General features: G+C 37.1%; 1 protein-coding gene across 1 annotated transcript in view; it reads right to left on the bottom strand.

The window, feature by feature from the left end:
• Positions 1–3510: 3510 nt before the first annotated feature.
• Positions 3511–25449, bottom strand: part of LOC120629644 (nucleolar protein dao-5-like) — a 182904-nt gene continuing 160965 nt past the window's right edge. Inside the window, 6 exon segments of the mRNA XM_039898642.1 lie at positions 3511–5409; positions 8398–8581; positions 10165–10306; positions 11766–11888; positions 13238–13352; positions 13782–13927. Of these exon segments, the coding sequence (XP_039754576.1) occupies positions 5316–5409; positions 8398–8581; positions 10165–10306; positions 11766–11888; positions 13238–13352; positions 13782–13927 (804 nt within the window). The 3' untranslated portion in view covers positions 3511–5315.

The raw sequence follows: 25449 nt of genomic DNA, 5'->3' as shown, positions 1-25449 counted from the left end.
TTTATCGTGAGTATCGAGTACAGAGTCTTATGGTTCCATAACTAGTAACGTCGCGATGACAAATGTCAAAACGGGCCTATTACATTTTTACGACTATAGCATTAAAAAAATATTTGTTTCCTTCCGTCAGTAAGTACCTACCTAAATTTTTCATGGAAATCGTTTTCAAGCAATGTACTACGTATTAGAGACATGCTAAATGAAGTTTTTGTACTTACCAATGATTAAGCAAGCGACAATATTATTAAAAAGTGTATACTCGATTATCTAGCGAGGCTTTGAGTACCTATACAGGAAGGCATAATGTGATTTGTTTATTCTTAGAGACGTTTCTCAAAAGGACTCCAGGTTTACTTTAGCTTTACTCTAGCTTTAGCTCTCTTTACAACAAGTAGCAGAGACTCACTGGTGGTATGTACAATTGACAATTATAGCAGTTTCTAGCTGCGCCTCGCGGTATTACTTGCGGTGATTTGACCGACCGAAGAAACGACAAAAAATTCGTTCGATTTTTTTTTTATTCCTCTACAAGTAAGCCCTTGACTGCAATCTCACGTGGTGTAAAGTGATGATGCAGTCTAAGGTGGTAGCGGGCTAACGTGTTAGGGAGTATGGTAGTCATACAACCAATCGGTTTCTACGCGACATCGCACCGGACTAAATCGCTTAGCGGCACGGCACGTCTTTGTCGGTAGAGTGGTAACTAACCACGGCCAAAGCCTTCCACCAGACAAGACGAGAGAAAATTCCGAAATTATAAATTCCCAAATTGCGAATGTTCCTGTAAACCACCCTTGGGAATTTGTTGTTATTCCAGGACCAAAAGTAGCCTATGTTACCCTCCTTCTTTTAAACTAACTCTATGCACAAATCGAGTGAGGTAAGGACAGACAAACAAACATACTTTTGCATTTATATTATTGGTATGGATAGTCCAATGGATAATAAAGCGTAGCGTGAAAATATGCTTCGCAATGACTTCTCTGTAACGTAGTAGGTACATTGTTATGTTAATTATATAAAGTTAAAAACACAACAAGTAAAAGACTTTTTTACGTTGGAAGGGTTAACTTTTAAATTTAGGTATGGATTCGAAACCAATACAATGTATGATGCATCATGAAAATATGTAAAAAGATCGATAAGTTCTACGCCATATTGGATTTTTCATGTTATATTATAGGCGCTGAAAAATATCTTTATTCAAGTATCATCTCACCACCGTGTAATTCTTATGTACGCATCAAAAGTGCCACCTATGGGCCTACTTGAATAAAGATATTCTTTACCGATTTTGATAAAGTAGTTCCATTTTTATCCGCAACATGGCGAGATTTTTTATTTTCCTGATCACGCTTCACCGCCAGAGACTCCGGTCAAAGTCAAGCTGAATACCATCATAACACTATAAGTTATGAATGTTTAAAATTATTCAATATTGGAAATTGTAAAATAAAAGAAAATTTTAAAATATAAATGTTTATTTTCACTTAATTTTATATATTAAGGTCTTTACAAATTTACACGCAAAGTTTCGCACCGACAAAACGTAATGCTTAATGAATATATCGTTCCATTAGTTTTATTTTTATAATATTTAATGTAAATACTAAGTAAACTTAATAATTGTATTAAAGGTATGCGCCATTGATTAGAATAGTATAATATTAGAACCTTAATCTCGTCACCATTACTAGTTTTATTAAAAAAGTGGACATTTCATAGCTTTATGAAGTTTTAGGCTAAAACCAACTTTGAATTTTTTGAACTGCTCCATAACAATCTACAACGTGTCACCGAATTACGAAATACTGTTGAAGGATGCTTAAGTTTATTTTATAAGGAATCACCCTGTAAAAGTATTCAATGAAACGAAGCATATTTATTTTTGTATACAAACGTATTCAAAGCATTCCAAGTGTTTACTTATGACAACCCTATTGAAGATAAAAGACCGAAACGCGCATAGTACCAACGCCACGCGACGCGTACCTAATAAAGTGATAGCAGTAGCTTGATTTTAATTTTGCATGAGATGTGAGGGCTGCACCCTTTTTAGTAAAACTATGGCAGTGGTATAATCAAAAACTATTAGCGTTTCGGTTTCAATGATAAGTCCCAGAGACAGTAGGTACATAATGTACCTCTAAAGCCTGTGCAGTATTATTTCGGTTTTCATTTACACGTTGTATAGTACGTACAATACGTAGTTGTAAAAGCAGGTATGTCATTTTCTTAAGAAACTACAGGATTATTTTACATTTGGGTTTTTTTTTAAACTCTTTGAGATTATTACTTAATTGCTGTGTTTCCGGTTTAACACTTGAGTTTATTTAGTTAAAAATGACTGGTATACACAGTTATTTTTTTCAGTTTTTTTGTCTTTTGTTTAAATTCATATTAATTTTCTAATTGCTGGAGATTTCAAATAAAAATGTCCACTAAATTGCTATGATTTTATGGCAGATGTACATGCTTTCAAATAAAATGGTAATTTTAAGCACAATATAATACTAATACAATTAATATCTTAAAATTACTGCATTATTTTGCATATTTAAACTTATATTGAGCGGTAATAATATTTCATTAACTTATAAAAAATCCTCAGAATGTATTTATATTCTTTCTAGAATATATTAAAAAAAGTAATTTCAGGAAAGGAAACTAGTTAATTTAATGGAAAATTATAAACCTTAATAGATCTATGTATACCTTGTGTCACAAAAAAAGAACGATGAGGGATTTACCGCACAGTGGGCTTATCAGAAAATTTCATGCGAATGAATGTGTAGTTTTATATGGCCTAATTTAAAAAATTTCTCGTGAATTTCATACTTTTATGCCATGCTCAGTCGTTTGATATTAATATGCTGAGGCTGATGCAAGTGGCAAAGTTATGTGTAATGAGGATACATTTCGACGACGAAGCCAAAGTTTACTGTATAAGACCGAACAAATATTCAATAGATTATAATGCCTCTTATTAGCATTCAGTTATTTTATAAATAGTCCAACTGCGCAGGCCAACCGTCGTTTACCTTTTTACGTGACAGGTCGTGTATACGAAATGTGTATGTGGAATGTATTTTGTATTGAAAATAACTATTTTAAATATTGCACCAGATAAAATTACTTACTCTTTAATTACTATTAGTATTATTACTTATACTTTATATTCTATCTATACATTTACTCATAATAATAAAAATAGTATCGACAGAAACAACATGTTATGCGAGCATTTTACAAAATCACGTTTACGTCAATATAGTTGACGTAAAATAAAATGGTATTAAAAAGTTAGTTATGGAGTGAAATAAAAGTATCTAGGTAGCAGTAAATTCGCTTTTGTTTTAAAATAAATAAATAAATATACTACGACCATACACACATCGCCCCAAAGTAAGCGCGTAGCTTGTGAGTACTAAGATAACCGATGAATAATTTTATGAATAATATACATATAAACACCCAGACACTGAAAAACATTCATGTTCATCACACAAACATTTTCCAGTTGTGGGAATCGAACCCACGGCCTTGGACTCAGAAAGCCGGGTCGCTGCCCACTGCGCCAATCCGCCGCCGTTTTAGAATGTTATTCCTTGTTTTATAGACGTTGGTATGTCTTAGTAAACTGTTATTCTAAAATACTACTACGACGATAGTACCTACGCCAATTCAATTCAGCTACATAAGACAAAATTTCCATTGCGGGACAAATATAATTCTGTTATATAGAACTGCAAAACCCTGAAAACAGCTTTTTCGTGCGACACAGTCCCGGATATCGATGAAGTAAATCCCGGAAATGACCATTGTAGCCGGCAAGCCTAGCGTTAGCCCACTTACGGCGCGCCCGTCGTTTGTACCCGCCTTACGGTTATTACGGCTATTATTGTCGGCTATAGCCTATTTTTATGAGAAGTCATGTAAAATACATCAGTCATTTGCATATTCATGCATTAACGGAACAGGTAAACTTTTTAGGTCCGGCATTTAATATATTTTCATATTTAACGACTAGATGTTGTCAGCGGCGCCGTCCGCGTTTATTTGGTTTTAAGAAAACCACTAAAGAAATATATTTTTCCTGATTTTGCGTTATTTCTTATTATGCGTAGCGTAATGTTATATAGCCTTCCCCGATAAATGGACTATCCAGCACAGAAATAAATTTCAATTCGTAGTTTCTGAGATTAGTGCGTTCAACCAAATAAACAAACTCTTCAGTTTTATAATATTATTATAGATTAGGGTCATCTTTTTCATTAAATATAAAATGATTTTCTTGTTAGTAACAAACCTAGGAAACCTAGGAATAAAAACACTAGGGAATTGAGAACCTCCTCCTTTTTGCAAGTCGTTTAAAAAGATTTTAAAACGAAGTATGCTTTTAATATGTGAAAAACAAAATGCACGTATTTACGTCGCTTGCGAAATTTGGTATAAAATATTGGTTCCACTATTTGTCCAAATACCGCATAACATGTTGTCGACACTCATAAATACTCAGTAAATAATTTATTCTTAGCACCTTTATTAAGTCTAGAAGTTAGTAAGAGTACAGTTATGTCTAGATTAAAGCTTCAATATTACTTACATTCGGAAGACGATAGCTATTGCATTGTTTACTAATAAAGTGTATATATCTAAATTAAGTACATCATACATTTACATAAAATACTTATCAAGTAAATAATTTTAGTGACCAATTTCGGAGACACATTACTATAATCTCTAAAAAGTATTATGAGATTAAATTGTAAGAGATTTTAGAATGAACGGTATAGCCGTCTACACCCTAACTACTATCTCATTTACCCCCTTACCTTAGTCAAAGAAAAATTTACCTTACGTCTCTATGCTAAAGTCGTAAACTCTGTGCTAATGGTTTTTATTTTACAAACGTAATCCTACGAGCGCTGGTTGAAGAACTGTAAATGAATTTGAACTTTAAAAATACGAGTCATAATGTCCGGTTCACAGTGTTACTTGAAAATAACAAAGATTTCGATACTGGAATACTCATAGCAAGGTTACAGAAACCTAAGCACCTTTAAATTAGGGACGTTAAAGTAAAATATTATCTTTTCTGGATTGCTTTAAAGTTCAAATTCGAGCGCATCGTGTTCTATAGCTAAAGCTCGGAACATGAAAACCTGTGTTATAGAATGTACGACTCTAAATCCAATGTAATTAGATCTCATTTCCTTTGACACTTTAATAAAATCTAGTATCTCTGCGATGATACTGTAGTAACATTACGGTTTTCGGTTAATGGCAGGACATATTGTTGGGTGAGTGGCAGGTCATCGGGTGGCGACGGCAGGCCGCGCGGGTCCGGATGGCCGCAGCGTAGGCACGATGGCGGGCTCATCCGCGTCTTCTTCTTTAGTTGGTTCACTGTTGACAAATAACACAGCGGTGTCTTACGTCTGAAGTTATCTCTAAATCGAAGAACCAGACCTCATTATTATAGTCTTAAAAAAGTCTAAGCTGGGCTAAAGGGTTCTCCCAGCATGGCTAGCAAAGGCAGGACACAAAAATTATATCCCCTGAAATATTGGGGATATTGTTGTAATTGTACGCAACCCATCTTTGGTGCTTTGTCTATGGCTACAGGAACTGTATTACTAAAGACAATCATTTCTTTCTTCCGTAATCTGCTCTCTCTTGTATGCTTGTTCATCCTACTGTCAACTTGTCTTTTTGCAACAATGTTACTTAATACTTTCCGAGTAAAATATTGACTCTCTAAATAGTGTTTTTATTGTGTTTTCTCCACCACGAGCGATTAAATTCTACAGATATAACTACCGCGTCTACCTCCTTAAGAACGGGAACATGGAATAGGATAAGTTTACCCCCGTTTATTAATACACATACATATATTATTTGGATATTATTTTCACTTGTGCGCCAATGTTCTGACGGTTTGACGATTGACGGCCGATTGGCGCAGTTTGCAGCGACCCTGCTTTCTGAGCCCAAGGCCGTGGGTTCGATTCCCACTACTGGAAAATGTTTGTGTGATGAGCATGAATGTTTTTCAGTGTCTTGGTGTTTATACGTATTTTCTAAGTATTTATGTATATAATTCACAAAAATATTCATCAGGCATCTTAGTATCCATAACACGCTTACTTTGGGGCTAGATGGCGATGTGTGTATTGTAGTATATTTATTTATTTATTTAATGTTCTGAGAGTTGATAAAGTGTGAGAGAAGATAAATTTCTATCCTTTCCCCGGGAAGATAATTGTCTCCTGTCCATTGCTAGCCGTGCAGGAAGGTTTGCCAACAATCACCACGCTGGGCAGATCGCAGTAGACTAGTAGAATAACAGAGGACGCTGTTGCCCATTCTTCTTTATATTTCCTTAGTCGCCTCGTACGACACCCACGGGGTGGGTCTTAAGAGCAGGGGTGCTACTGAATTCTGATCTACAGTCGTACAGGAGTTGGCGTAACTGGAACCTGGTCTTACAAACATTATAACCTGTTTTGTTAAGTAAGCAGGTATTAATTTTTGGTTTAAATGTCGCTGGTACCTATAAAACAATAGAACCTAATAAAGGCGCCAGAAACCAAATGTTATGTTTCGAGAAGTTTTGTTTGTTGTCACATGCGGCAGAACATAATGCAGGTAAGTATTTATTTACTTATTTTTATTTATTTATTTATTAGTAATCCAATAGCGTTACAAATTATTTTGTTAAGGGCTTATCTTATTACTAAAATAAGGCCAAATCTAGGTATGTTCAAAACATGCTTGATGAACTAATACTTGAAAGGTATTGTAATTTTCTAAAGCGATATATTATTTGAAACCTATATACAAGCTTAGTAAGCACTCACCGTCGATATGTTAGTTTTAAGTAGCAACTACTGGAATCACCACCTTGGGAAAAGAATCAACATGTTAACTATAACAATTATTATGCTAAATAATTACTATCCAATTAGTGCAAGCGGTATAAATTCGTGCAATTAGTCTAAAATTCTATAGCTAACTTACATAAAATATGTCGATATAAATATCATATTTATTAAGTACTTTTTATTCTAAACTCTCATGCATACGTCTTCACAACGAGCTCACCATGCCATTTAATATTACGGCATGGGCTTTGCCAAAATATTAAAAATTTTACCGCTGAAAAAGAACGTGGTTTAAGTTTTAATACATCAAGGTCGGCCAACGAGGAGTGCCACGGTGTCCTCCAGGCGTGAATAGAGGGTCCACAGTGCCCAATACATGAAAATTATATAAAATGAAGAATATCTCGAGTTCTAAAAAACTTAAAGATAGGCATTGTAAGAGTTATAAAAAGCCTACCCTTAAGTATTTATAACTCGTACTGCCGATTTTCTACATTTTATATCATCTGTGATCAGTTCTCAGTGATCAGTACTCCTTATAAGCGTGCATAGGGGGTACCTATGCACGCTTATAAGGAGTACTGATCACTGAGAAAGCCTCTGGGTCGTAAAAGGTCAGGGTGGTCCTCTCCTTGGTGTCCTTTTTCCATAGTTTAGCACCATATACCATGCCGCACATTTAGGCACATTCGTTCAGTAGACGCGAAGGCCAGACATCGCACGTTCTTTAGGGATTATTGGGTCTCCCGGGAGAAAATAAACGTTTAAAAGATGTGGTGCTGTTGAAAAATGCAGAGTATCCTGGAATGCATTTCCGGATTAATAAATTAATTCCCGAATTCACGCACCGTATTCTCATTATCTTTGGTCTCGTATCAAGACTTGAGGTCTCCTCACCTACCTTTTCCCTTGGGGGAGAATTGATGGCTTTGCTGGTGGAGGACTAGGTGAACAAAGTTATGGGTAAGAGCAACAATGGGGAGGTGCTAAAACATAACTAGAAGTCTTTCTATCCAGCTGTAATGAAATATTGTCTTCAACTGATCTATTACTTCTGTTAGTGTAAGGGAAAACTAACATGGCAGCCATGGTCAAAATGGGTATGTGCTGCAACAATTTCGGACTAAACCTCAGAAGAAGTCTTTGTAGTAATCTGGGAGGAGATCTTGAGGTCAGCTGATCAAGATGGGCTGTCTCAGCTACAGCTCTGAACCGTTGGTAGAGATATAGAGCTAGAATATGGAAAAGACGAAATCCTAAACGGAATCACAACTATAATTAAACCGTACAAGAAATCTTACTGTTCAGCTGGTATGAGACCTTGTCATTAACTGACCTTGGGTGCCTCAGCTTTGAATCGCTGCTGGAAGCAGCTGATGAGCTAGGAGGTGATCAGAGTGGGAATGTTCTACAAGCGTTTCCGACTAAACCTTACAGGAAGTCCTATAACAAGCAGGTATGAGATCTCGTCGTCACCTGACTTTGAGTGTTCGCACCCAGGCGGCTGTACCTGATCTTGATGGGCTGTCGCAGCGACAGCTCGGAGCCGCTGGTGGAGGAGGCGGGCGAGCGCGTGGCGGGCAGCAGGCGCGGCGCGCGGGGCGTGCGCGGCGTGCGGGGGGAGCGGCCGCGCGCGAACTCCAGCCGGTAGTTGTCGGAGCGCGGGCTGCCGCTGAACGCGGAGCCTTCCATTGCTGCAGATGATACACAGAAAACCATGAAGTCTTCATAATCATCATCCGCAACCCACTTAACGTCCCACTTCTGGGTACAGGCCTCCACTACAGATACGGTTCTGGAGCATAGCTAGAGCAAAGCAAATCAACCAGCATTAGAGTTGTGCGATGGGTACGCTGCTTTAATGCGGGTTTGTGGGTTTTAATTACGAATATCACAAGTTTGTGATAATAGCCGGGAGGGAGGGCTAAGCGTGATGGGGGGGGAGTTGTCACCGCCAATTTACTATCTCTTAAAAACATGCTTATTGTAAAAAACATACTTTATAGTCTTTAAAGTCCAAAAACCACCATTGGAACAGCGTGGTGGGTCTATGCTCTAGAACCTCTCTTGTGAGAGACGACGGCTTGGGTCTGACGAGGCAATGGGCCGTTAATAGGCTGCGGATGATGATCGAAAGCAACTAGTTTGTATTCAAGTTTTTAGAAGACTTGTCGACCTAATTTATCTGTAAAATTTTACTATGGATTATGTGTTGTCATGCTTTAAAACAAATTAAATTTTGAACTTTAACTGTAACTAATAACTATTTATTGCTAGGCTCCTAAGATTTAGGTTTTCAACTGGATCCTAAAACCTGAACCGATCTAAAAATATACATTTGTCACTGCAAGGATCTGGAGTGCCATTCGGGCTTTCTTTTTCTCTTTCAACAATAGATGGAGAATAGATATTTTAGACACGCGCTCTTTAAAATGCAATATAACATAAAATAAAAAGCATGTTACACAATTCAAATATCCATTAACCCGTTCCGCGCCATAGTGCCTCAATGCAAGTGCACTATGCACATTTCCGGTGACATAGACTGACACAGCGACATGTGAGCCAGATTTCCCTCCATATTTCGCATAGAAGTGTGTCAGGGGCGGCAAGGTCGCCGGAAGCCGCGCCGGGAGCGCCGCTAATGGACACCACTTCCGGTGACGCATCGTTTATATTCACTTATTGTAATGTAATCTGCTATAACACGTCTGAACTACCTCGTCGGTCTAGTTACCTAGTCTAGTTATATATGTTAATTTAACTACTATACAAATATCTACTAAGTCTATGATCTAGGGGCGACAAATGAGGCTACCTATCCAGGCCAGAAGTTTAAAGGGGCGCTCATGAAGATCTATATACAATATTATTTTGCTACATTTGGGAACACTTTTATAAATGTGTTTTAACTTATACTTAAATAGAAGAACAAAAACATATGTATAGTATTTTTTTATCCCAAAATTTTAATCAATAACTAAGATTAACGTACCTACATCAAATTCTCGTTACAGGTAACTCAGTAATTTTTTTCTATCAAGAGTCTAGAGTTGCAGTGTACAAAGATGACGTTGCCAGAATGATCGTCGAACTTCCTTAAAAGAGACTTCGTAACAAGAAGGCCGATCTAGTCAGAAATATGATCAAGAATAAAATATCTATTACATACTGTGTAGAAGTACTTAGATTTATTAATTGATTTGGACTTGATTTCTTTTAACCTCATTTAGCAGCACTCAGCACCGTCAGAGTAGCTATATTATCTAATACTTACCGTTGTAGTTGTTGTGCACGGACATGGGCATTCGCGCACACGCGGGCGGATGCGCGTGCGCAAGCGCAGCCTGCACGGCCCAGTCGCGGTACACGCGAGTGCCGTTCTCCGTGCGCCACTCCGACAGCTCCACGCACCGGATCTGTACGCAGATATAGAGGTTTTACTCTATGCTCGGATAATTTATTTATTTATTTATTTATTTAAGGGACAATCAACAGGTTACAACAACAACTCTTAAAAACTAAACAAAAAATGAAATAACATATAAATGTAATATTGTAGACCCACTTAAAGACTGCCACAACTTGCAAATAAAAACTATATTGTTAGTTAGAAGGAGAAAAAACGATTAAGAGAGACATAAGCTAGCTAAACTAACACAAAAAAGAGTAAAGGAAAAAAAAAAATAATAATAATAACTAAGTTTAAACAGTACCACCGTATTGCGATAGGAAGTGGTCCTTTAGTTTTTTTTTAAATATAGGAAGACTATCCCCTATTATGTCTATGTCAAGCACTTTATTAATGCTGTTATACAAAGTTAACAACCTATTAATAGGCGCTGAGACCCCCAGATTTGTTTTCGAGACGGCAGCTTTAAAAGGCATATAATTTTTTACACGACTGAACGGCCTTGGGATTCTGACAGAAACTTTGTAAAGTAGATCAGACGCATCTAGGGCATTATTAAAAAGTCTATATAAGAAACAAAGGTCCAATAGTTTTCTACGATCAGATAGAGTTAATAACTTATAGTGCCGCAGTCTGGAAAAGTAGCTAGAATTAATATTACATAACTTATCACCAAAACTTACATAATGCAGGAAGCGCTTTTGGATTCGTTCAATTCTCATAGAGTGAACATTATAATGAGGATTCCAAGCAACTGAACCATACTCAAGGAGACTCCTTGAAAGAGCGTTAAATAACAATATTTTGGTGTTCGAATTCCGAAAGTCTTTGGAGCTACGCTTAATGAACCCAGTGATTTTTGATGCTCTTTTACATATATTATCAATATGAGGAATGAAACTGAGTTTATGGTCGATGGTGATCCCTAAATCTCTAACACAATTTACATTTTGAACATCATGGCCATTTATACTGTACACGAATTGAAAAGGATAATGCAGATATAGGCATAATTGGTCTCCATCATCTGAGCAATGGATGGATTTAGGGTATGCAAGGACAAAGTCCTCAAAAGTGGCGTTCTGTGTCCATCAACCCGAGGCGGAGGTGTAAAACCTCGTGTGCCCCGGAAACCACGCCCATCAGACCGAAACATAACAATTCTGCATGGCGGTAATTCTTTCCCGGACGAGCACTGTCCTAAAAAGCTTTATTGCTACTAAACCTTATTATAGAAATATCCATCTTCCAAAAGTGGAACAGTCAACAATTCCTGATAAATTCAGCGCTGAAAAGGAATGAGAAAACTAGTCAGGCATGTATGATTTACTTCTCTAACACAGAATCGGCCAAAGATCAATTAAGCTGGAGGTTGCTGTTTGTCAAGAGAGTGCAATGATTCCTATTCGTTGTCAATGTGTATATATAATTTTGGCCGTTAAATTAATTCAGGTGTTAGGACTCACCGGCGTAGTGCTCTTGCTTCTGCCACTGGCTTCCGAGGAGGTGTTGCTGTGCCTTTGACGAGCGTCACGAGTTCTTTCCGCCGTTGGAGAATCGCGACACGATCCATCGGGCTCGTCTCTCGTCTATCAAACAGTTATAAATGACTTAATGCTCCACGCCATAGAAAATTGCTCTGCGGCAAAGCGCCAAAAATTGTCGCATCGGTAGGAACTTTGCAAGACCCCTTTTCTGCGTACGCTGCGAAGCTTCCCGTGAAGCTGCCTTTTTATCGATATTCCATAGACACGTACCTTTGTTTCCTAATTTCTTAGACGCACCATAAGGAACTGGAAATACGGAAAGCCCTACGAGCTTCCATTTTCTCAAACATAAAGCAAGCTGGAATAGGCTTCTAGGTAATGGAAGCGATGTAGAGTTATAATCTAAATGCTTCTCCAATGTATGTTGCTTAGTATGATTATGAGTTGTTTGTTATGACCAGAACCCAAAGCTTAGCGTGCTCTCTGAGGCACTAAGGAAAGTAAATGTTTTTGTCGACCTTTCTGGCGTTGTGAGTTCTATGGGTGTAGTTAACCCTTTCAAGTTAGCCCGCAACCATCTTAGACTGCATCAGCGCTAACTACCAGATTAGCTTGCTTAAGATGCAGTCTAAGACAGAAGGTAGTCTAGTGGCGTAGTCATATAGAATATATTCAAGCTAGGATAGCATCACTTACTGGAGCCCTGCGTAGATCTACCCGATGTATACCACAAAAAGTGCGCACTGTTATTTACAAATCATTCGTAAGCTTATTATTAGAATACCTCATAGAAATATGGGGAAGTGCACATGATACAAACCTCAAAATTATTCAAATTTACAATACACATTCTTGAAAACCTTGTTCCAACTAGATTGTAGTTATCCAACTAAAGAACTAAATAATAAAAACTATCATACTTTCCCTTAGCCAGCTGTATAAATACAAAACATGCATACTATTTAGAAAATACTTACCGAAGTCATAAATACGCACATTACTTTTAAAACGAAAGCACGTCTAAATACGCGAAATAGGCATAAATTAAGATTACCCAGGAAAAGAACTAAGTATGGCAGTCAACCTATACTGGTTGAGGGAGCACTACTGTACAATAGTCTACCCAAAGAGATTTTTTTCGAGAAATCTTTTAAATCATTCAAAAAAATCTAAAACAGCATTGTTAAAATTTTTATAAACGTGCCACCATTTATTTTATTTTACTACTAAAAGCTATTATTAGTTTAAGATGCTAGTTTTGTATCACACTAACTAGATAATATAATTCTTTATGTTAATTTTTCATTAAGTGAAACTGTTTCTTTTGAGAATAAATGTCTATAAACCTAAGATGCTAGCGGGTTAACCTGTTAGGGAGTATAGCGGTCATCGCATATGTACACTGGAACACTAAATCGCTTAGCGGCACGTCTGTGTCGGTAGAGTGCTACCTTATTGTGATGGGTAACCGGTGGCATGCTGTTGGCTCCGCTGCTCACGAGCCTCAGTTGTTGTCGGATGCTAGCCTTCTCTCTCGCACGCTTCCGCTGGAACTCCTCTTCAACCCTAAAGAGGACAATAGTTTATTTTATATTAGCTGTTGCCCGCCTCTTCGTCCACATTTATTACTTTTTTTAAATCCCGTGGTAACTGTTTATATAAAAAGAAGCTTTTGTTATTATCCGTCGTTTCAACTAACTGTATGCCAAAATTTAAATCAATAGGTTGCTGATGAACAACTACACTTTCGCATTCAGAATATTAACTTATGGATGCTTTTTAAAACAACACCAAGAAATAATAACATGACCCCTTTTTAATTATTGAGACCCGATATAATTTGCAGTTCCAGAATAAGTGACGATCTTCTTTCCTTTAATAGTTGATCAGAGTTATGAAGTCCAAATCCACTTCTGGCATAATTATATTCATGCTTTGAGAAGAAATAAAAATAATATATATACTTGTAGGTAAGAAATAGAAACTAGTTCTTACCTCCGCATGGCCTCCAGCTCTGTTCTTCTTTGTTGCTCCTTCAGGTCCGCCTCTCGGGACAGTTTCTCCGCAATCTTCCGCCTTTCCACCTGCCTCACTGTGGACTGGAAGGTGAAACGCTTCCCTCTACCCGCGTTTCCGTTACGCTGTAATAAAAAAGAAGCAACCTTAGTCTCGAAATGAGCTGATGTAGCAGGTTATAAATTCGACTAAGTCACTCAGCATGCCATGTAGAGATGCTTGATTGGTGCATTTTTTATTTGGTCTCTTTTCTTTGGTCGTGTCGATCAAATAAAAATGAGCCAGAACTGTGACCTTGCACCGGAAGACCCACTTTGTGGACGTAGCAAGATGTCAATGGACATACGCGACTAGTTCGTGGAACTGCAGTCAAGCAGAAGTCTGCCAGCAGTTAAGAAATCTATCCAACAGATAGATTTCATAAAACGTACCTCTCATTGAAACTTGTTTGTACATTGAACATTGTTTACTAATTTATCGCAAAATGAATTTATCATGCTCCATAAACCTGGGACGAACATCAAAATAGAAGACGTGCTCCAAATGATCATGACGAGGCCTAAATCGCATTGTAATTATGTGGTTTCGAAAGTAAAAGGCGTTTTTAGCATTTCTTTTGTCAGCGAGTATTCGGTGTGGTGACCGCACATTTAGTTTGCTTGCGAAGTTTTTGGAGCGTGCGAACCGGGATGTGGAGATGAAGGGATAATGGTTGGACCTTGACTTAGACTCAATGAAGATCAGCTCCACGATGATCTTAATACCGGAGAAGTACTCGAGATCAATTTTGATTTAGAATCAAATGATAAACTAAGCTTTTTAAGAATCTTGCAGGAACCTTTTATTTCGCCTGTTACTGTCTCGAGGATGCAATCTATTTTTACGCAAAAGTTCAAAGATAAGTTAAGCGTTCAAGACATGCATGGGTAGCCGATGTTATTTTTTTAATCCCGCTGGTACTTTACCACCAACTTTTCCGGGATAAATATTATTGTTTACAGTGTGTCAAATTTCAGTAAGATCGGTGCTCGATCGAACTGTGCGGCTGCACATAGGAAACAAAAAAACAAACAGCCAAACTTTCTCATTAATAATATAAGTATGGATGGAGTAGGTAATAAGCAATATCGTTGTTCGTAGAAATTATATCTCGCTAAACTCTGATGCCTTACCCACTAGGCTATCACCGCTTAAAACTATGTTATTTTATTAAACATCGTAAATAATATATCATCATTATTAATAGATATTTTAATTTCAGTTCTTAATTGACCATTAAAATAAATGCCATGAACGCAACTTGCAACAATTATAACGATGAGTGAGGTCAATTTACGCAAAAAGGATACGGCCCAGATTGAGATCTCTGCTACTGCTAAAAACTGTAATATTATTTATTGCAATATTCGTTTTTAAAGAGTAGCTGGGACGTTCTTCTATTAATAGGTACAATATGTTTGGCTTTACACTACTTATGTGGATTAATTTAGTCATAGTGCCGGCCAATTGAAACTGTAATAAACTCCCAACAAAACATGAGTCTAATAAATTACGATCTCTTGGGTTCCCAACATTATTGCCATTACCGGTCCACTACAGAGCACCGATCTCCTTCCACAATGAGAAGGGGTTAAGGCCGTAGTCCACCACGCTGGCCTAGTGTAGATTGGTGTACTCCACATACCTTTGAGGGCATTATGTAGAACTCTCAGGCATGCAGGTTACCTCACAACGTTTTCCTTCACCGTTGAAGCAAGTGATATTTCAATTGCTTAAAACGCACATAACGTTTAAATGTTAGAGATGGGATTCGAACTCGGCCCCTCAAAAGTGTAGCCATAGACACAGCACTAGGTTATCACCGCTTCCTTATCATACAATAATGAATATACACTCCTATATAAACATATAAATATTGATATAGGAATGCCGAATAAAGCCACAGGAAGCGGCTGGTTAGGTAAGTAAGTTGAGTTTGAAAAACCGAAATGAAATGATAATCATCAGAAGAACATGGCTACACGTCAATTATTGTCACGTGGATCAAGATACACGCGAGTACACTCGTCGCCTGCTATACAGCCTTTTATAATGGACGATACGGTGGCGACAAGTATCCGATAAGGTGAGTCCACAGACTGTGAGGTTCTTCTATCCGTATCTTGTATTATCGACGTTGCTAGTCTTGTGATAACAACTGTGACACCAAGAGGTATCCTAGCCTCCATGGGAGTAACCAGCTTCTGGTCTAGGGGGGGCAGCTGCCCTCCCCTGGCCCTCCCTGGGTACGCCCATGATAGCATCGTCTGAGGCTAAGTGAGAGTGAAGTGTATCGAAAGTTACCTGTATTTATATCGAAATGTCATGAACAATAAGAATTATTAGCACATTTGTTAAAATGCTAATAAATTTAACAAAATGTCTGGCACATATCAAACGTTTTAGTTATCAATAGCTTAATTATTCACCCACTTTACTTAATTAGTGTAACACTGGCACTTGTGATTTTAACCTTACGAATTACATATGTTATTCAAACAGCTAAGCCTGCAAATTCTATTAGATAACATGGCATTCTAAGTAAGAAATCTTGGAATTCATCCATTTAGGTAAAAATAATGCTTGAATCGAATTGTGCTAAAGATTTGGCGCCAATATCGGTGTCTTATAGGACTCGTCAATCGTAAAGGGCTCATAGCGTGACAACGGCTGCGTGCCGAAACTTGTAAGCACTTTGAACTCGACAGCTTCCACGAGAACCATCATGTCATGCGCATGCGCACGCGGGCGGCTTGTTAGCTCCAGCATTACCTTGACATCCACCTGGGCCTGCGCCACTTGTGTATTGCGTGATGATTAAATATAAAAAAAAGTTAAAATTGAGTTTGTCCTATGCCTCGACTAGCTTTGGGGGATAAACATCTAGAATGAAATGGATTGTTTTGTGCCCTTGTTATAAAAAGGAGAAGGTTATTTGGGTCCCTACAAAAATCAGCGTTGCAGTATTCAGTACTGCGTCACAGAGCAGAACTCCTTTGTGGGGTTAAGTATACTGTTTTACAACATGATTCCTAAAGTAATTCTTGACCTACCAATACATACGTTTAAAAAATGTGTAAAAACACATCTAATACAGCGAGGTTACTATACATTTGATGAATTCCTTAATGACAAGGTAGATTGGAAGCAGCCAGCCTCGCTCTCATCTCCCGCAAGATAGAAAAATGATTGTAAATGTTGATGTTGGAAAAGAGCACCTACTGAGTTTCTTGCCGGCTCTTCTCGGTAGAATCTGCTTTCCGAACCGGTGGTAGAGTCACACAAACATACATACTTCACGTTTCAAAAGTGCTTATAAAGTAGGCCTACTTTAAATAAATGAATTTGAATTTGAGCTGAGTAGGTGACCCATTGACCACATCGATGCAACATCCTTTTTAATTATTGTATTTTATTTACATATCTCCGTTTTTCTTTATTTGTATGTTGTAATTTGTTGTGGTTAATAAAACTTTTTATTATTATTATTATTTAGTTCGGTTGTGCTTTTTTTTTGTAAAATTATGAGCAGTTAACATTTGGATTATAACTTAGATAATTGCAAATCTAGCCGCCAAAAATAATGATAAAAATACTTGACAAAAAAAAACCCGATTTTTTGCTACTACTTTCTAAAAAGCAAAACATAAATATTTTGTAAAACATTTTTTAAATCGGTGCCAAGTAAATTGTATTAAATTACTGGTAATTTTCTGGCTAGTATAGTATGAAAATTAATACGAAGTACATGATCTATACTTTGTAATTTAAGATACTTTTTGTCCCGGGAAAGCGTCTGGGGACCGTTCAAGCGGGACTTTAAAAATATGCTACTGCAGATGTCGTGGCTAAAAGCTAGTCCGCAAATAATTAATGGACTGAGTTATCGGTATTCATTTTCACCGATATTCCTTCTTTTGAAAGTCGATTGAAAACTATAATACCAGGGAAAGTTTATTATAACACAGAATGTGGCAACCCTAACCTCAATCCCCCAATTCTTCATTTCCATCGCTATTCAACAATTCTCGCACGGAATGTTACACAAGTTGCGTCGCAATACGATTTAATTAAGTAGAAATATGACAGGCATTTCGATTATTAAAATGTGATGTACTATCGGGCCACCGCGACTTCGCGTTGATGCAACCTTAAACAAGACATATGCTGTTGCTGACTTTATTTAGAACTTTTATAGATGAAAAAATTCCGTAGTACATTATTTTAGCATAACTTCACGGGTCGCACGTAATGAAAGCTCCTAAAAAGAATATTTTTTACCGTTTTTGCAACATTTTTCATTGATTCTCCGTTCCTATCGGTCGTTGTGTGTTTTAGCTTAAAGCCTTCACTGATAAATGGACACAATACATCAAAAAAAGATTTCTCAACTTAAAAAAAAGAAAAAAAAAAGTTTTTTATTTCCTGCTTTTTATAAAGTAAATATAATTATTGATATATATACTCGTATATCCAACCAAATGCGTGCTTCACATCTTATATTGGTGAGTATGTATGAAATGTATGTAACGGTGCACTTTAAAACCTACTGTCCCTGATTTAGGTAAAAAAATGTATTACAGACGACAGTGTTAAAACAAACTGCTCAGCTTTATAATATGAGTATAGAAGTATAGATTTGTTAAAATCAGTATTATAGATGAGGTATTAGTTTAGAATTACTAAAAAACATACAATAGCCTTAAGGTTTTCATATTGATATTGCCAGTCGTCCATAACACTCGAGTAGGTACTTGTATGTCGCCTTGTACAGCATTATGCACTGTTTGAACGACACCATTTCAAAACCATTTAAAACAAACTGAGTACACGGAGCGACAGACAAACTTCAGCTGAACTACGTAATATTTTCAATGCACTGTTTGATTAACTTCAACTAAAGCACGCGGTAATTTGAGACGAAGCACAGTACAGTCAAGAAAACAAAATTCTTCTTTTTCTTTAGGCCTTTTTCTTTTCCTTTTCTCTTTAACTTTTCCAGTACTAGTTAGCCGAAGACTATAATCTTGCCAGATACCTAAATGACGATGCAGTTTAAGATGGTAGTTGCCTAACCTGTTAGGGGGCATGATAGTGATATAATCTCCATACACCTAATCGTTTTCCATGCGACATCATCCCAGACCGCTAAAACGATTGGCCGCATGTCTTTGTCGGTAGAGTGGTAACCAGACCAGAGAAAAAAGTCCATGCCGGGAAATGAACCCGAGAGCCTTGTAAAGTAAATTGACCACGCACGCCCCACTGACTCGTGCGCTACGCTTGCTCAATGACCTAACTCATAGTAATTCGGAACTGGACATATTTCACACCCCGCCGCTTCAGTTCCAAAAGCAAATTAAAATGTTAGTAGAGAGCCTACTCTATAATTAATATCTTAGATCACCTATGATCTAAGATATTAATTATATGTTTGAATGTTTTGTTTTTATTATTATTTTGAATTTGAATTTTTGGTTATTGTTATTATTGTTAAATATTTTTTTTTTAATTCATAATGTTATATAGCTTATTTTTATGTTTTAATTTTATTTTATTTGTTCAAAATTCATTTATTTCAAGTAGGCCTAATATAAGCAATTTTGAAACGTCAAGTCTGTCTGTGTGTAGTGACTCTACCACCGGTTCGGAAGGCAGATTCTACCGTGAAGAAGCCGGCAAGAAACTCAGCAGTTGCTCTTTTCCAACATAAACAATTTACATTTAACATTTTAAAATTCATTTTTCTATCTTGTGAGTGATAAAAGCGGAGCCGGATGCTTCCAAGCAACCTTGTCATTAAGAAATTCATCAATTGTATAATAAACCTCGCTGTAATAAATGTGTTTTAACACATTCTTTAAACTTATGCATTGGTAGGTCCAAAATTACCTTAGGAATCATATTGTAATTATTAATCGTTCATACATTCTTTTAATAGCCCGGGGGTGACGAATTGGGCAACTGTAATGACTTCACGGGGTGCGTTGCTAAATAAATAACAAAAGCTTGGAGGTAGTCAAACAGGTCAGCGATACGCGGATTTAGATAGCCGCAAGAATTGCTCTATCGAATGATGGATCTCAACAAGGATGTTAGAATTTTCAAAATCCACTGGTTACAGAGATAGTTCAAACAAACAAACAAACAAAACAATGTCTTCAGCTTAGCTTTAGTATTGAAATAGATTGAAATAATAATTAATAAATCATTGAAATCGAAATCAATTCAAAGTGCCATGTCATGTTTACTCACATTAAGCATTAATGTGATACTAACGTAATATTAGGTATAAAAATAACATATTCGTTATCCACCACGCTGGTCACTACGGAGAAATCTCAGGCATGCAAGTTTTCCTTAACTGTTAAACTATGTGTGTTTGTGTTTGAATTGAAAATGCACTCAACTCCGAAATTGAGGTGTGCATGACGGGAATCGAACTCTGTCCCCAACGACGGGAAGCCGATGCCTTACCCACTAACGAAAATTGTTAAATATAGGCTACAAATGGGAGGATATTACCTAATGGGCTATATTAATTTAATATTCAATAATAAAATAATTCAGTCTCAGCCTATTGATTTCCCACCGCCGCGCTGGGCAAAGGCCTCCGTTCTTATTGGAGAGAAAACTCTCTCCAATAAGAACGGAGCATGGAACCGCAATACTAATCCAATGTGGGTTGGCGGGATTTCTCTCGACATCGACGCCATGGCTAAAAAAGGTATAATTGAACATGACTAACATTGTTTGGGGAATAAGGTGAAGTAGTCCTTCGATTGGCATCCCCAAAACAAATACAATATCATGACTAACATTTTTTTGACTCAACATGCATAGCGCTACCTAAGGTAGGGCGGGGTTTTTCCTATACCTTACAACCATTATAGAGTAACAAATAACAATGGCTGGATGCCCGTAACCGTATGCGGTAACTTCATTGTTCGATAAAAGCATTCGGTAGCATTCAATGTCCGATACCAAATATAAATTAATTGCTCTTACTTCATAGCTATACATTAACTCGACTGTGAGATGGTGATAACAAAACACCTGGCTGACCAGGGCTCGTTTGGAACTCTCCTAGCTAACATGCTAAATGTATGAACGCTTCATAAGTGCCTGTGATAAGGTCTACATGAATAGAACATTTTTGAATTTGAATTTGATTTTGCTTCTAGAATTCTACGCGACAAAGAACCCGTTAGTTTAACACATCGGTGTGAGTTGAGCAATATTTGGAGCAACGTACCAACACTGCTTGCACAGCTGCGACATCCTACTATACACACGTTACCACAGCATAATGGTGATCGATTCTTGGAATAGCTAGTTTTAGGTTTAACTAGCTGTTACCCGTGGTTTCACCCGAGTTTACTGAAACACTTCTTTCATAATCATCAACCCACTATCGGCTCATTTTAAGGCACGGATCTCCTTCCACAATGAGTAGGGTTAAGGCCGTAGTCCACCACGCTGGTGCAGTGCGGATTGGTGGACTCCACACACCTTTGAGAACATTATGGAGAACTCTCAGGCATGCAGGTTTCCTCACGATGTTTTCCAACAAGTTGAAGCTAGTAATATTTAAATTGCTTAAAAACGCATAACTTAGGAAAGTTAGAGGGGTGCGTGCAGGGTTTTGAACTCAGCCCTCCTCAAGTGAAGTCGAGGTCCTAACCTATCTATCACTCCTTGTAACTTGTTGGGCAAACTTGTAGTGGAATAAAAAACAGACCTTGGAGTGTAGAAATCCCTATACAAATAAATAAATAAGTAAATATACTACGACAATACAGTAGTTGTTTACAGTAGTTTGTGTTATGCGTACTAAGATGACTGATGAATATTTGTATGAACAAAATAGGTACATAAATACTTATAGATACAGACAAACACTGAAAATCGTTCATGTTCATCACACAAACATTTTCCAGTTGTGCAAATCAAACCCATGGCCTTGGACTCGGAAAGCAGTTTCGCTGCCCACTGCGCCAATCGGCCGTCAAAAGGCATAAGTACCTATATCCAGAAATGCAAGTCCATTGCTTAAAATTACGATTATCGTGTGGAGGTATCCATAGAGCATCACATCTCAGATAAGGTGACTGTGGGATGGTAACAAGATCGCGAAACAAGTGTGCGACGCTAACTGTCGAGGTGGTTATCGCGTTAACCCATTAGTGCACGTACTCGTGTAATTGACTGTTCTGTTACACATTTAATTGTACACATAATTTGTTGATACCCATGCTGGTTTCATTAGCGGTTGCTGGGAGGTTATGTTTAGATGTTATAAATAAATGAAGTCAAAAATATCTTTATACAAGTAGGCCCATAGGTGGCACTTGTAATGCGTACATTACATGAGAATTACACGGTAGTGAGATGATGGCGATAACCATCTCATATTGACATTCAAAATTATTAGAAGAGTTAAAGAGAAAATTACTGGTTAGAGCAATAATTCACACCCAATCTTTTTTATCCATTACGTAGTCCTTTATACTATAGTAGGACTTTTCTATAAACTTACGTTTAATACAAACTTTGCATATTCATCATTATCATATCAATCCCACTGTCAATACCCACTACTGGGCACGGGTCTCCTCCCACAATGTGGAAGGGTTAAAGCCGCAGTCCACAATGCTGGCCCAGTGCGGATTGGTGGAGTTTACACACCATTGAGAACATAATGGAGAACTCTCAGGTATGCAGGTTTCCACGATGTTTTTATTTACAGTTGAAGCAAGTGATATTTTAATTGCTTAAAACGCACATAACTTAGAAAATTTAGAAGTGCTGGGATTCGCACTTTCGTCCTCTCTCCCAAGAGAACTGAGCTTAATTTCGTGATAAAAAACTAAGCATCCTATATTACTTCTAATACCTTCAGGACAGTGGCGTGCACTTCATACAAGCGCAAAAGCATTGCATACCCTAAAATGTTTTTATGACACATAAATGCGAAGGATTCTTCCATTTTATGGCACCTTCCTTCTTTATGCATACCCTGGTCAAAAACCCTGTGCACGCCACTGCTTCAGGAGTATGTTACATTTACAAGTTACGTTACAAAGTTTCGTGATGATCGGTTCAGTAGCTTTTGCGTAACAAACAAACTTACATTCACATTTACAATATTATAATTAGTAGGGATGTATTTATTAATATAAGTACTTATGTGTATTATATTCATAAAAATATTCATCAGCTATCTTAGTACTCATAACACAAGCTACGCTTACTTTGGGGCTAGATGGCGATGTGTGTATTGTCAAAGTTTATATATTTTTTATTAAGAGCACTAACAACATGCGTATTACACGTTTTTAAACATAGCACACACACAATAGTACGGACTGATGTGCACGTCAATTAAAAGTGCACATAACATCGACAAAGCGTCATCTTAACTTTATTAAATACACATAATTATTTATGTATATATGACAACACTCTTGGCACTATCCCGTTCTCTTGCTGTAAGTCCTTTCTACAAAGTTTGCCTGTAAGAGATTGCTTGCAGCAATAAGGCCGCCTTTGCACGTCTACATTGTTTACTGTATACTCCTTACTGTTTCTTTTCCTGTGTGTTATACGTGCAATAAAGTGTTACTTCTTCTTCTAATAATACAAATAATAGAGCAGTGGGCAGCGGTAACTAAGCTTCGGTTCACATTCCCTCAACTCCGAAATTAATATAAGCATTTTACCGATTAATAGGTTTACATTTGGCGATATGAAATAACAATACAAGAAACATCATATTGAAAAGAAAACCTGATTTTGGAGACTCTAATCATAACGATTATGTTATTCTCTATGTTTATAGTAAACAGGGTGTCTATTTAAAAACATGACATCAGATCAAGGCCGGTCAAGCAGGGTGAACCGCGAAAAATAACTACTACAGCAGCCGTGTATATTCCTAAATCTTTAAGGCAAACTGCCTCGTTGGTTTAGTGGTAAGCTTGATTGACCAGGTGGTAAAATCAGGATAAAAATTCACAGGTGTATCCTATACCTACCTATCAATAAGGTTTGAGTATCAGGCTCATGTTATATACAGGTCGCGATGGAGAGGCGATTTGTCGGACTTTTGCCCCGAAGGGGACTTAGAACAAATAGAGACCAGACCGTAGTTAGGATGTCAGCCCTGTGGCTCGGAAATCTAAAGGCGTCCTCAATAATTTATCTTTATGAAAGTGTTATTTCCAAAAAAAATCCAAAAAATGTTATACAATCAAACAATAAAAGTATTTTACACGCACCGCGCACGTCTCACGTCTGTCACTAACGTTCTGAGTGGTGATAGACCCACGTATCTAATGTTTAATTAATTAATTTAATTTTTTATTCAAGGGAAACAAAATTTATATATCACATAAACCAATGATGTTTCCACAACTTGGTTATACATAAACGATAACATTAACCACAATTGCTTAGGAATAAGTACCTACCAAGCGAAAATTATACAACAAAATTAAATTAAAACAAAAAAAAAAACAAGAACTTTAAAGTTCATAATACTTATTTTGCCGTGATAAATTTCCTAAAAGTGCCAATTTTGACGTGTAAAATGTCCCTCTCACAATATTTGCTGTTCAAAGTATTGCACGCACGAGATAAAAAGTTATTTGCCGAATGAATACCTTGTCTTCCATCTAGCCCACGCAAATGGATGTTGCCTTGCATTTAACCTACGACATGCGATTTTTTAAAAAAAAAAATTCGATTGTTTTTTTGTTACTTATATAACTATTGCTTAGTTTGTTATTAAATTAAAATATTAAAATGTGGTCAGTAGATGGCTACGCATTTCCGTGGTGTCACCTGGTACAAGGTGCCAACTGAAAATCAGCGCTGTATGCTCCCACTGGCGCATGCAGCACAATGCTTAGCTTTTCACCTTTCTAGGTTGCGCCACAGATAACATACGAGTACGTGTGTCATTGATATTGTAAATAATAAATCTATAAAACATAATAGATGTGTGTGTTTAATGGGTGCATGTATATATGAAGCACCTACCTATTTTCTGTATTAGTTTTCTTCGCCATTGGTTGCCTGGAAGAAATCGCTATGAAGCGATAAGGCCGCCAAATTGTATACGTTGTTTTGTTATACCCTCTTTATTATGTAGGTACTTTTTTGTGGTGTGCAATAAAAGTATATTCATTCACTCATTCATTCTTTCATTTTTTGCTTCAAAGTCAATACGTTGCTAATAAAATTTTAAGGAACGATTTTAAGACCAACAAGTTATGTTTGGCATTTAAACAGATTAACTAAGATGCAAGTTATTAACATGAATTAGCATTTTTGATAGAATCGACAAAAAGTTATTTAATAATGTGATTATGTAAAACTTCACACCTATTACACGAAAGCTTCTATTTTTATCCATTTCTTGTTTACCTCATACCACACTAATGGCGGTCAAGAGAGTGCCGGTATTCGGACGATTAATATTATATAAGAGACAAATACAAAATTAAAAATTATTCAAATTATTGCAAATACTCCGTTATTTGTAATGACTACGTTTTAGCAGGGTAATAGTGCCAGCATTTTGGTTACCATGCCTGTAAGTGAA

The sequence above is a fragment of the Pararge aegeria genome, chromosome 2 (genome assembly GCF_905163445.1).
Source record: "Pararge aegeria chromosome 2, ilParAegt1.1, whole genome shotgun sequence".
NCBI lineage: Eukaryota > Metazoa > Arthropoda > Insecta > Lepidoptera > Nymphalidae > Pararge > Pararge aegeria.
Note: the sequence above shows the minus strand (reverse complement) of the source record. Positions and strands in the feature narration are given on the sequence as shown.